The sequence below is a fragment of the Haliotis cracherodii genome, unplaced genomic scaffold (genome assembly GCF_022045235.1).
Source record: "Haliotis cracherodii isolate W230 unplaced genomic scaffold, xgHalCrac1.p SCAF_1, whole genome shotgun sequence".
Taxonomy (NCBI): domain Eukaryota; kingdom Metazoa; phylum Mollusca; class Gastropoda; order Lepetellida; family Haliotidae; genus Haliotis; species Haliotis cracherodii.
This window is the reverse complement of record NW_027266264.1, coordinates 56988118-57002532: the sequence shown is the minus strand read 5'-3', so window position 1 is coordinate 57002532 and position 14415 is coordinate 56988118. Positions and strand designations below refer to the sequence as shown.

The window sequence follows — 14415 nt, the reverse complement described above, 5'->3', positions numbered from 1 at the left end:
GGAAATCGAACCTCATTTTGTGAATTATAAGAAGCAAATAATCCGCTCTAGCTTTTTTTCTTTGAAAATCTTAAATAAAGTCCTGTTTAGGCGGGCAAGAAATGGACCCATACATGCTTTCTAATGGTTTCGAATTTTGGAAAAATTAAATGTAAAACCAATTTAAAACATCATTCCAATTCTGCCTAGCAATGCGTGTGTTCTTTACACAAATCATGGCGAAATATCTCGTCATTTCTCCAAAGACATATTCACCAGTTTCAGAGAGTCAGACAATTTGATGTGCGACTCGTTCTTAATCCACATATCAATCAAGCGGCTTCAGGTTTCCCTCGTTGTGACAAGCGGTTTTCTTGTGTACGCAGTTAGAATCGTATCTGTCCGTAAATCCACATAATCCATAGCATAATAATTATTCCTAATGTTCAGTTGTGAATATCTTTACAGGATCCCAGTTCCTTTTGTTTGTGGATTTTTGCTTTTGCTAATAGTTCGTTGTTACAGATAAGATAAGATAATATTTCATTTGCGTGTCACGCAGTATAAAAACACACATTCAAAGTACATAACAAAATATAAAATATACCACCCGGCCAGTTGGCCTATGAGACACGAGAGATAAAAAATAAATCAGTTTTATGTAAAGAGATTATACTCGTATCGTTTAGTGAGATACAAATGCAAAATATATACGAACGTGTGGTAACAGAACCATTTTATAAGTACTTACTTGAAAATGTCCCATTGTTCATCTCTTTTGTAACTGTTGAGGAATCCTTTAAGGAAGAATACCATTAAGACTAAATATATTTAGACTTGTATAAACATGTGGTTAAATCCTATAAGGAAGAATAAAAATTATTTATGGATCAGAAGTGCACTATTTACAATGCAAGTTGAAATTTTCTTCATTTATACATAGAAGTAACAGCAGCGGCTAGGGGAATAGCTAGACTATCACTCTGCATAACATATATAAATTGGTCTTCTGGGGTTAAACTTCTTAGACCAAGTATGTATTGGAGAAAGCAAATGAGAATAGTCATATCGTAGATCAGAGTAGTATTCACATTCTGTGAGGAAATGTACTTCTGTTCGACACACTGGCGGTTATATAACCTACATAAACGGAGGTGTAGTGGTGTCTTTGGGCGGGAGTACCGACCAACTTCAACCTCCAAAGGGAGAGAACTGCAGCGTGGTTTTGCCAAGGTACTACGTTGCTGTCTGTCTAAAACAGAGCGGACATAGGTCGACGTATTTAGAGTATTCTTAAAGAGTCTGAAAGTCCTCAACCTATTCCCATGTTCATGACCAGCGTCATTCCATAAATCACGTGACCAACAATCGGCGTCATTACATCTCAAAGTGCGTGTAATTAGATGGAATTCACTAATAGAGAAATTAAACAAATCCATAGATGGAAGTTGTAGTGATATAAACATTGCGTTAACTGTCTTATCACGTGTTTTGCGGAAGGTAAGAGACCAATTTTGAATCTGAGAAACAAGTCTAGATGGCGGAACAGAGTTTATCTTTCTCTTGTTACATGGCCCCGTGAGGTATCTGTGTTAGAATTGGCGACGAAATCGATGGGGATTAGACTCGGTGATTTTGCTGATTGAATATCTTCGCTTCCCAATTGCGTAGATCGATGGCAGTAACTGGTTTGTCTGATCCAGACAGAAATATGTGTGGAATGAAGGTGCTAAAGAAACCTTCTTGCACAAGCTTGAGGGTATATTAGTAGAGCATTATGATTATATCTTACAACTAGCTAATAATAATTGTAATACAGCAGTATCTTGTGTAGTCAGTTATTATCAAGAAGCTGCAGAACACACCAAAAAAGTATATGGTTTGAATTCTAACTTCAGGAGAAATCAGCAGCCCCCCTGGTGGGATGATGAACTTGAATTAATTAAACATGACAAATACAAAGCCCTGAGAGCTCACAGAGATCATGGGGAAGATTTTTCACTTTTTAGACACCTAAGATCAATGTTTAAAAATGCTTTTAGTAGAAAGAAAAACTCATTTCTTGAAGTACAGAGAGAAAAACTGATAGCTGCAAGAGACAACCCAAAGTTGTTCTGGAAACTGCTCAAGGATAATAAACCATTGAATGCAGTCACTCAATCAATTAATACTGAGCAATGGACTAACCATTTTATGTCTCTTCTTTTTAGGCAGGATCTTGCACTTGATAGCAGTATGTACCATATTCCTGACAATAATGATCTCACAATTAAAATTCCTATTCTAGCACAAGAAATATCAAGTCAAATAAACCAGCTTGGGAATAATAAATCCCCTGGGCCTGATGGTATTGCTGCTGAATTTTTAAAGTCTTCAGAGAAACAAATTACACCAATTTTAGTTATTACATTTAACAAAATCTTTGAGAGTGGTAACTTTCCAGATGTGTGGGGGAAAAGTATCATATGTCCTCTGTTCAAGTCTGGTGATATGAATGATGCCAACAATTATAGAGGCATATCACTCATTGATACCATATGCAAAGTATTTACATCTATTCTTAATGCTAGACTACAGAGGTGGTGTGATGATAACAATATCATTGACGAATCTCAAGCTGGATTTAGACCCAACTATTCCACGACAGATCATATATTTTCACTACAGGCCATTATCCAAAAGTATGCATGTAAAAAGAAAGGAAGGTTCTACTGCTTATTTGTAGATTCCTCAAAAGCTTTTGATAATGTTGATCACAATATGTTGTTACAGAGTTTGGCTAATATTGGTGTCTGCGGAAAGTTTTTGTCTATTATTACATCAATGTACAATAAACTGTGTGCCTGTGTTAGAACACCTACTTGGTTATCCAAATACTTTAAACCGCCACTTTTTCCTCCAGGAGGGAACGGAAGACCTGTCAACTTTGAGACACAGCACAAGTCACACATTTGACCTCATAGGAGCAATTACACTCTTTATGTAAACAAATCACAATCACTTGTCTGATACGGATACTGTATTGCCATAGTCAGCTACATGATGCCAAGAGTTTCATTACTGTGTTATGCTTTACAAAATTTTGATATTCCCCAAAGAAATTAATTGCGGTTTTTGAAAGAATATCAATGATAATATATATACAAAGAGAAAAATAACAAAGTCAGTTCGCCACCCCTTGTGTCCCATATATGGCTCATTTATCCTATTTGGGTATTTTGTTCGCACAAGTGACAACACACATTCCGGCATTATTTGTCTGTGATGGAAGACAACATGCTCCCCATCTCCCAGTCTCATCTTCTTTTGAACATATTCTGGTATTTTCCAACCGTTACAGTTGTCAATTATTTTCCAGAATTTATAGTAGAGAGCCTTTCTGATGGTGCAGTTATTAGGGCTTGGAGGGAACGCATGTCCCATCCATCTGGCTGTTCCGTTGCTGGTGGCAACACAGAGTTTGATAAAACAGTAGGGGCATGTGCCCTCCTCCATTCGATTGTCACCCTCGGGATCTGGCTGATTTGCAATGTACTGTTCCCCGGGAATAGGGGAGTCCACTTGAATTTGTATACCTTACGTTTTGTAAATACATTTTTTGTTATTGTATATATAGTGAATGTAACTATTCTATAAACGGACATGGTTTACAAGGAGCATTATTTCGTGATTAATGTATATAAGTCATTTGATTAGTATATGCACTTTGACTGGATATATTCTTATTATGCAGTAACTGTTTCATTATTATCAAATTTGTAGCCCACAGACCTGTTGTCCTGCGATGTTCCGTAGCAGCCATATGTACAATATGCACCAATAACACATATTCACCACTAATGAACTGCGATATAATAGATTATATGGTCTCTGATGGTACACAAGTTGTTTGTAGTCAGCTTCTAAATGTATTTGTATGATTTTGTGATATTTGGCTCTGACTTGACCTGACAAGAGAAGATCATGCCACTATAGCCATCATATATATATATATATATATATATATATATATATATATATATATATATATATATATAAATACATAGACATAATTTAGAAGTGAGATCTGCTTTGTTATATTTCAAGTGTTTTAATATGTTATGCTGCCTTGGACCTGAGAATTGTCCGCAGTCCCCAGCTGAGAGGCAGAGGGCCACACGACCTCTTATCCATAATTGTATGTGGCAGAGGAATGTAATGTTTAGAACATAAAGTGGGAAGCCGATTTGGGTGCTGAAAGGCTGTAACTGGCGGTTTAAGTGTAATATAGGTACCCGTCAAGGATGCATCCTAAGCCCTCAGATGTTTTTAATATTCATAAATAAACTTGTAAATTTTATGGAAAATTATGGAAGACAAACTGTCTTTATTACTAAAGACTGCCCAGCAATTTATGCACTTATGTTTGCTGATGACGTGTCATCTATTGCCGATACACCTTTAAATTTACAAAAGAAGATCAATGCCTTGGAACGTTTTTGCAATACCACAGGCATGAAGGTAAACTTGAAGAAAACTAAAATTATTGTATTCAGAAATGGCGGACCCCTTAGACATTATGAAAAATGGAAATTTAATAGTGTATATATTGAAACCGTGTCGTTTTATAGATATTTGGGTCTTGTGTTCACGCCCAAACTTGTTTGGACTAAGGCACTAAATACTCTTGCTGCACAGAGTAACAAGGCCATTATGACATTATATAGATATCAAAAGAAAGTTGGTAATATACCCTGTCAAGATTTATTTAAGATATTTGATGCTATGATTGTGCCTATTATCTGTTACGGCGCAGAAATATGGGGCATCTCATATTGTAAAATTATTGAAGATGTACAGAACAAAATGTGTAAATGGTTTCTAAATACAGGTAAAACAACACACAATGCAATGGTTTTAGGAGAGTGCGGAAGAGCCCCTCTCCAACTTGTGTATACCACAAGGGCCATCAAGTATTGGTGCAGGCTACTGCGTTTGGACGAGCGCAGACTGCCTCGCCAATGTTATTTAATGCTCAAATCACTGGACCATTCTGGTCGCACCACATGGGCTACTCACATTAAGAATATTTTGTTTAAATTAGGTTTTGGATATGTATGGTTAACACAAGATGTTGGCAATGTGAAGGTATTTATTCATCTTTTTAAGCAAAGTTTATTTGATAACCTTCAACAATCATGGTGTAGTTCTATCAATAGTATATCTGATACCTTTTATTATAAACATTTTAAATCCCTGTTGATTGTAGAAAAATATCTTACACTCCCCATACCAGTACATCTGAGAATATGTATGACTCGTTTCAGATGTAGCAAGTTTAAACTTGCAAAGGACTTGGGGAGATACACAAATGTCCCATACACTGAACGATTATGTAAATATTGTATAGAAAATGGTATATCTTTTATTGAAGATGAATTTCATGTTTTACTTGTATGTGAGCGTTATTCAGCCCTAAGAAATATGTATCTTAAACAGTATATCAAGTTTCAAACTGTAACATCATTTACTGAAATTATTTCATCAGAAAACTTTGATGTTGTATATAACACATGTTTATATCTATATAAAGTCCAACGGCTAAGAGAAACTTAAATCGACTACTTCCTTGGCATGCGTAGTTCATGCAATCAACCATTGTCTGTATTATGGGCCTATGGCCTTCTCACTGAATAAACTGTCTGTCTGTCTGTCTGATCCAGACTCGATATGTCATCAAGATGCAGATAACAAACTAAAAAAAGATAATATAATTAATGCAATTTAGTTTTCAGCGCTGCACTAAATCTCGGCTGGTATTTGAAAGATTCTTTTGTTGAATAAGTTGAAACCTATTTAGTCTTAAAACTTTGTCAATAAATCTACCTGCTTCGTGCATAAATAGATTTTCCTAAAATGTTGATCAGAACTGCTAAATACTTATGTTCGTTACTATGGCAACGTACTTCCTTGATATCCTCGTGATGCCCCGAGCATGTCACGTGTTACATGTTTTTATCGAGGGTGAGACTTACCCCAAGGGTTTACAATCCATGGACAACATATTTTAGTGGTGACGCATTTCAATACTGTGTCATGCGCTCTGAATACTCGAGTATCAAAGTTAAAGTTACATATGATTGACATTAAAGCAAAACGCTTGACAAGTCAATTTGAATACCATCAAAGTTTTGCGTATATGTGTTGTTTATCGATACTTTATTATATTATATTCAAAATATAACCTTTAATTGTAAGACTTTGTGACGGATGCGATGCCCAGTGGATAGAGCATTTGCCTTCAGAAACGGAAAGATGGTGTTTTGATACCCTGGTCAAACCAAACGACGTTAAAAGATGGTACTTGTTGTTACCCTGCCTGGCGCTCTGCATAAAAAGGGGATAAAAGGGGAGTTAAGAGTATCTGAGTGAGGTATTCATGTTAAACTGCGGCATGGTATCCCCCCTCTCCTCCCCTGTATAAGTGCATTAATTTTGAACGCGACGTTAATCCTCATTTCACCTCACCTGTAAGGCTCTGTGCCTTATAATGACAGTCAAAGGCCACAGGTGTGTAAACTTCATCCGATGAATTAATGCAAGTCTGCAGGTCTGAGTAAATCTCCCTTTTTCAGTACAAGCAGAGATGGTCCTAGCCAATTACGTAGTAAACACGAATACACTTTAGACATCTCAAAAAGGTTTACCAGATGACTTACCTCAGCAGCATCTGCATAATCCTGAACGCTCCTTTTTTTCTAACGACTTTATGCAGGGCAGTTTCCCCAACATTGTCCTGGAGATCCACATCAACATCCTTGCATGCCAGCATATATAAGACAACACACACGTCTGGGTCTGTAAAACGTTCCGCATGACTAACGATATGGTGAAGGAGGCCCCCACCCGTCTCGCTGTCCCGAGTGTTGGGAGACTTGCCGCTCTTCAGGTAGTCGTACATCCCCTTAATAACTGCATCCTTGTTTCCAGTCGCTATCAGTTTATATACCTTGGTCTTCTTCAAGTTCATTATGATCAACGTGAGATAGCGTGTGTTGTTTTCTTGTTGCGTCGTCCGTTGTGGAGCAGCGGTCCTGACAGCTGCCTGTTATACTACCTGCACAGCTTTGCTGTTATTGACCTGGGGACACCATGACCTAACTTCAACTCAAACCTGTCACTCTTCGGTCGCCTTCGGCACTTTCCGGAAATATGTTCAACGGTGACACTTCCACGGTAAAATCACAGCCAAGGCTTGTAATGACTCTCCTACTCTTACCTATAGCATCCGGTATGAACGTAGAACATAAGATGAATGCGCCAATGCGTGACAATACATCATATCAAATTAGCTGCTTTAAAATTATCTCCGTCATCGTGTGTAATTATGTAGTATCAGTGGCGAGATCACGCGCCACGCTATATATAAACTGTCGGACAAAAGAGCGTGTACACCCATATTTGAAGGTGGCTAAAATGAAAAAAAAATATATAATGGTTATACGATGGGGATGTATGTGATACGGGTGTCATAGATGATATTACATGCATCATATCAATGAAGATTTCACAACAGGTGACGTTCACATGACGTCTCACGGATCATGGGGATCACAATTTCACAGTATGCAGTACTGAGCAGAATGAAATGTGAATTTCCAAGTGTACTGTATACTTTCTGCTACCCGGCAGTTGTGAATTTATTATTTACATTTTAGGGGGTTAAAAATAATTGTTTGCATGTTGAATGTCCCCAGAAATGTGTTGTGAAATAAATTTCCCACTTCTCCTTTCGGAGAAATTAACTAAAATATCTTGAACCAGTGAACGAAATATTATTCTGCGATGGCGTGCACGTTCGACCCGTGTCTTTAGTATTCCTGTAAAATGTTTACAATCCGAAAAGAAATGAGTGTAGTACTTCACTGTTATCTGCGCGTGCTAGCTTCAGGTTGGAAACCATTTATAGGCTATACAAGAGACTTACATCCTTAAATACTATATAGATCAAAGAGCCGAGTTTATCATGTGTCAAGTTGCTTCTTGTTATACTTGTGAAAAAAGCGTTCCTTCCTCGACCTCTTTTTTTTTTTTTTTTTTTTTTAAATAATAAAAAAAAGTCCTTTAGCTACTTCTCATCCGAGAAACCTTGTTTATGCAGCCGTTATCGCCGTTGTGGGAGTCGAGGTCTGGGCTTTGAAATCTCGTGGGGGGTCAGGGAAGCAGTAAAAACACAAACTTGTTTTTTCTTTTGTTAAAGATCCTATTACCACTTGACATTGTCGCGATGGTGATTTGTGTCTGGTAAACACTCTCATCATTTCTCACAATCAACTGTAAGTTAAGATAATAAACTTGTTCTTGTTAACCGAGGAACACAAGAAACTATACCACTCAGTTGATAATATCATATGTTTGATTTTCATTTGAAAATATCTTATGTGAGCGATCACATCCAAAGAATGAACTATACAGTCGCTTAGTCAGCACCAAAACATATGTCTATATGGTTTTATTTTTCAAAAATATAATTTGATTTAAAATCGCATAAAACGCAACTACTGATGGGTATCTAAGGCATCTTGACCTTTTAAAAAAAATTGCTTTTTTTTCGGCACAAATTTACAACATTTCAAACATGGTAGGGGTCATGTGGTTACACATTTCATTGAACATTTTTTTTATATCATATATTTTTTTACAAAGAATTACCCAGCCACAGATAACCTTTTACTGTTGCAGGAGAGAGGGAGGGAGATGGTTAATTGACATAATTAAATGTAACAACAGTTCTTTCAATTTTCAATAACATACAAAAAAACTCTCTATTCTTTCTTTTGCCCCTCAGTTTATTATATAATGATGAAATATTTTATTTATGTGAAAATATGAAATCACTGTATCCCCTGTACTATGTATCATGTTATTTCTCTCGATTATAAAAAGACTCTCTGTGGGAACAACTTTAAGTCTACCTCAATGACATTGTGGTTTCATGAGGGACATACTTTCACATTCTCGCCAAATAACACCCCCCAAAAGCACACCCCCACCCCCACACCGGCCAACCACCTTAATCATAACATGTGAGGTCCTCTTTTAAACGTTCGCTCGTCACGCCGAAGACCTGGGTTCGATTCCCGACATGGGTACAATGTGTGAAGCCCATTTCTGGTGTCCCCCGCCGTGATATTGCTGGAATATTGCTAAAAGCGGCGTAATACCATACTGACTGACCCACTCACACTTCTTGTACAACGAGTGACTAATATGCAAATATATGCGTAAATGTGTTGTGTACAATGTGTATTTTAGTCAACCTGGATATTAGAAAAATCTACTGGTAATTCCTGGGCATGTATTTACAACGTTCCTCAAGCGTGGCTTAATATTGTAACCGTGGATTATTAACATGGATTAACATGGATATCGCGAGTTAACATGGCCGTTTTGGATAACATGGACATAGTGGATTAATATGGATTTCGTTGGTTAACATTGACACAGTGGATTAAAAGGAATATCGTAGATTAATATAGATATCGTTGATTAACATTGACATAGTGGATTAAAAGGAACATCGTAGATTAATATGGATATCGTTGATTAACACTGACATAGTGGATTAAATGAACATCGTGGATTAATATGGAAAGCGTTGATTAACATTGACATAGTGGATTAAAATGAACATCGTGGATTAATATGGAAAGCGTTGATTAACATTGACATAGTGGATTAAAATGAACATCGTGGATTAATATGGAAAGCGTGGATTAACATTGACATAGTGGATTAAAATGAACATCGTGGATTAATATGGAAAGCGTTGATTAACATTGACATAGTGGATTAAAAGGAACATCGTAGATTAATATGGAAAGCGTGGATTAACACTGACATAGCGGATTAAAAGGAACATCGTAGATTGATATGGATAGCATGGATTAACCTGGATATCCCGGAGAAATGTAGTGGGTATAAAGCCGGCCAAGTATTGAGGAGGGTGACTAGATGATGAGGGAGACAATACCCTCATACCTCAATAATAAGGGTCTGGATCGGAGGCAACATGTATGAACAGGCCGCGTTGATCGAAAATCTGTTCCAAAGTACATATTTCGAAATAAATTGGCGGACAAACGAAAGTATACACCAATGTTTGATGGTTGGTAAAAATATAACAAACAAGAAATTATTATTTGATGGTGAAGAATTTGATAGTAAGCGGTATCATTGTGTTTTGTGTTTGCAGTCTTTCGGAGACTGTTTTCAGCCTAATACGATTTGATAACGTTTGAATTGATTTGGTCAAATCCGGTTATTAAGTCATTTCTTTCTTTCGCCCAGCAGTTTTAAAGCTTTAGAGCTTAGATAATTTACAAAAACGAAAACTGTTATACAGATAATCAGAGACAGTCGTTATCTGTCCCAGGGATCCGTTATGTATTAAAAGTGTTTTATACTTGATATTCAGCTTTAAACTGGATATGCTATACACTACTTTCTACAGATAATCAGACGGTTGTTATCTTTCCCTGGATCCGTTATGTATTGAATGTGTTTTATACTTGATATTCAGCTTTATACTGGATATGCTATACACTACTTTCTACAGATAATCAGACAGTCGTTATCTTTCCCAGGGATCCGTTATGTATTGAATGTGTTTTATACTTGATATTCAGTTTTATACTGGATATGCTATACACTATATGTGTTATACACTGAATACGGATTTCACTACATATGGTATTTACCGAATCTGTTATACACTCAGTCTGGATATGCCGCACACCCGATGAGATATGTTTTTAATTACTTGACTTCGGATATATTTTACATTTTTAATACTTAGAACTTTCAGTTCCCTCCAACCATTGCCTTCATTTATCTACCTTTCCGCGAGTTGCGTTTCTTTGGCGTACCAGCATCCCTTGGTCGGGGTTCGAATCCTGCATCACTTTGAGCTTTCCTCCCACATCGAGCTGACATGACGTTATATAACTGAAATACTGTTTGTTTGTTTATTTGTTGTTTAACGCCACACTCAGCAATATTCCAGCTATATGACGGTGGTCTGTAAATAATCGAGTCTGGACCAGACAATCCAGTGTTTTACATCATTAGCATCAATCCACGCAATTGGGATACGATGACGTGCATCAACCAAGTCAGTGAGTCTGACCACCCGATTCCGTTAGTCGCCTCTTACGACAAGCATAGTCGCCCTTTACGACAAGCATGGGTTGCTGAAGACCTATTCTATTCAAAGCGCCCCTGAACCAAACTCAAATGGCAATGTGTATGCCGCTAACAGGATATTGACGGACCCATTTTTTAAGAAAAAATGGGACTAAGACATGCAAAGGAGAAATGTTAAAAAATTAGGTAAATAAAATATATTTAGTAAATCTCCGGCTACAGGTCGTGTCTCGTGGTTAGATATGATTCTTCAAAGAAAATATTACAGGTAAGCGTCTGTATTCGAGAATCGAAGATACACATGACTGATATTTGGTCACCTAAACGACCAACCCATTAAAAGAAAGCAAAATCTGCGGTTATCATTTAATGTTTGTGTTCAACACTTACATTGTATACAATAAATAATAAATTACTAACACGATAGCATAAGTAGTCTTGCTTTTGTGTCAAGCTGTCAATACATCAATGTGTGACACTGGCGTGTGACAAGCGAGTGCTTGCGTCCTTCCACCTCTTCGAAGACAATGCACGAGGAATGACGTCATATCTACCACCCGGAAGTGAGGTGAAATGTATTTTTGTGTCACCTGTTGACTGGCGTCTTACTGCCGTTAGAACCACCCGAGGCCACGGCCGTACAGCTCATGTGGTGATCCATCTATGTGGCAGATTCAATATTAGTCACTTTTCCAATACTTAAGGAGTAGTTCAAAAGTATCATATCGAACAGAAAATGATATTTTTGTTTTTGTTTTTTTGTTGTTGCTGGTGTGCGTGCGTGCGTGCGTGCGTGCATGCGTGCGTGTGTGTGTGTGTGTTAACTTGTCTGCAAGATTTTCAACCGATATTATCTTTTTTCGAGGTTTCTACAGTTAAAAACAGATTACTAGCACTCCGCATAGTTATATTTTGACTCTGAAAGAGCATCACGAGAAGGACGATTGAGACAGTTAAAAAACAACAATATTTGATGTATTTGTGTTGTTCTACAACTGCTGACGAAATAGCGCATCGGTACGGTAATCTGTTTTCAAGGATATCAGGATTTTAATAATTAACATATTGAGCGGGTGTAGCAATATGTCACAAAAATTAAATAATTAAGTTTTTTATCCGACTTCGAAACTGATGAATTGCTCCCTAAGCGGTTACCCGGAGATCACGTGACTTTTTAATGGCAGACCTACAGATGTATGGGATCTGATTTTATCGCAGAGATCGGATGTCTAAAGAGTGGGTTGAGGTATGATAGCCGACATCCTGTATAGTCTACCTCTTTACCATTGGATGCATTTGGAAAAAATGAAGCACCATCCCTACTGTATATACATTTATCTTATACTGACATGATTTACCTTTGCAACATATCTACTCGTGACATTGATCTCATTTTGATAAGTAACCACCACTGATACCTGATGAAATGTTGGTACAATAACACTGTATGGTTCTGCATGGAATTATGTCATATCATTTGATACACACATATATGCATCGATAACTATTGCTACAGAACAGCTGAAAACGATTTTAGTTGCTGTGTATCAATATGAGTATTTCGCGTTGTAAATGGAAAAAAATGTACATGTATTTTTCTTATGAAAATGAAAAGAGATTCTTAAAGCGGTCATTTAGGTGGTAATAGACAGTAATATTCGTCCCCACTCGCCCCTTTCCGTAACCTGCAAGAAGAAAGAACACGAGTTGGTCACGAATGAGACAGTAGGTACATTCGTGACCAAATCGTGTCATTCCGGGATGCTTCTTGCAGGTCACGGGAAGGGCCGAGTTATGACGAATGGCTGAAATGGTGCTTCCATGTTCTAGGTGCATATAAACACATGGACTGAAATACGCTCGTAGTTGTGGGATCCTTGTCACTCATACTACGTTAATAACATATACGCTGCAGTGTTTTTCATATAGTTTTTATCTTAACAGAAGGAGTAAATATATTGTACTTGCTTGTGTGTCTGAAGATCTAGAGGGCAACGTGACCTCGTTAGTGAAACCTATGATCGCGGATTCGAATCCCGGTTTGCCCCGATCATGTTTCTAAGTTTGTCAGCCCCATACCCGTGCTCGTGGGTTTCACGACCTGCATCACTTCGGGCTTTCGTCCCACATTACGCAGACACTCAGCGATATAACTGGGATACTCTTCAAAACGACGTCAAACACAAAGTACAACGAAGCAGCGGTAAAATATGTAGTTTGTGACATAAAAGGGAGACTACTCGTGTTGCATTCATTTGCATTCTTTCGTGCGATGAGCAAATGTGTTGTTCTTGAGACACTTCTCCCACCTCAGGTTATAACATATCCAATATTATACTCTACGTTTATTAAAGCATAACAAATGTTTTGGCTCTCTGAAAATGCCAAATTTTGAAGTTCAATATGTAAACTCTGTAATATCGGTGTGAAAATGGTCGTCAGACATATTCATAATCATATGACGAACAACTAGCCGGTGTTCTTGTATATATTTGTAAGTTTATAACTTCAAACAACACTCCGGTGATTAAATGTGGTTTGATGGGCACATATTATGTGGTGCAGTTTAAAAAAATGGATGTAGTTGACCCTAGTCGATGTCCACAGTTGAAACACGCATTGCGAGGCGCGGGTGGCCCCGTCCTCTTAACCACCGTAAATTAGAGCTGCCAGAAAACTATGAACGTGAGTTCGAATCCCGGTTCTTGCCGATTATGTTTCTATGTTTGTCAGCACCATACCCGTGCTTGTGTGTTTCATCATTTTCAAAGGAAAGACACCGCAACCATGATACATACTATATATAGAACGTTGGACACAAAACTCCATCTATGAGTTATCGAAATTTCTGAATACTCAATTTTGAAATTTTCAAGCACTTTGCCTCTTCTGATTTTTCTTTCTTAGCGATCATTAGCTTATATATCGCTCCTTTCGTCATGTTTTCGTTTATCGCATAAGGCCATAATAAGTAATTATTTGACTTTGATTCCATTCAACTTAACTCAAACTGTTTTTTTATCTCCACGCCCTACAGGTGAGATAAACTATAAATATTATGCCTCCTGCCTGACAATAAAACATGAATCGGATGAAAATCAATATGTTATTATGGCCTTTCGGCCTCACAAGAGACAGTTTTAGCATGTGTACACAAAGAATGGTTTTCACTTAAAGAGATTATACTCCACGTTCATGCGCCCAAGCCAGTGCCAGCCCAGGCCAAGACGTAAATAGTGCCATGTGTGCAAC

General features: G+C 37.5%; 1 protein-coding gene across 1 annotated transcript in view; it reads right to left on the bottom strand.

Moving 5' to 3' along the window:
* The window catches only part of LOC139479676 (uncharacterized), a 34829-nt gene extending 27658 nt beyond the window's left edge, over window positions 1-7171 (bottom strand). Inside the window, exon 1 of the mRNA XM_071262525.1 lies at window positions 6678-7171. Within this exon, the coding sequence (XP_071118626.1) occupies window positions 6678-6988 (311 nt within the window). The 5' untranslated portion in view covers window positions 6989-7171. The remainder of the gene's footprint in view (window positions 1-6677) is intronic.
* Between the last annotated feature and the right edge of the window lie 7244 nt (window positions 7172-14415).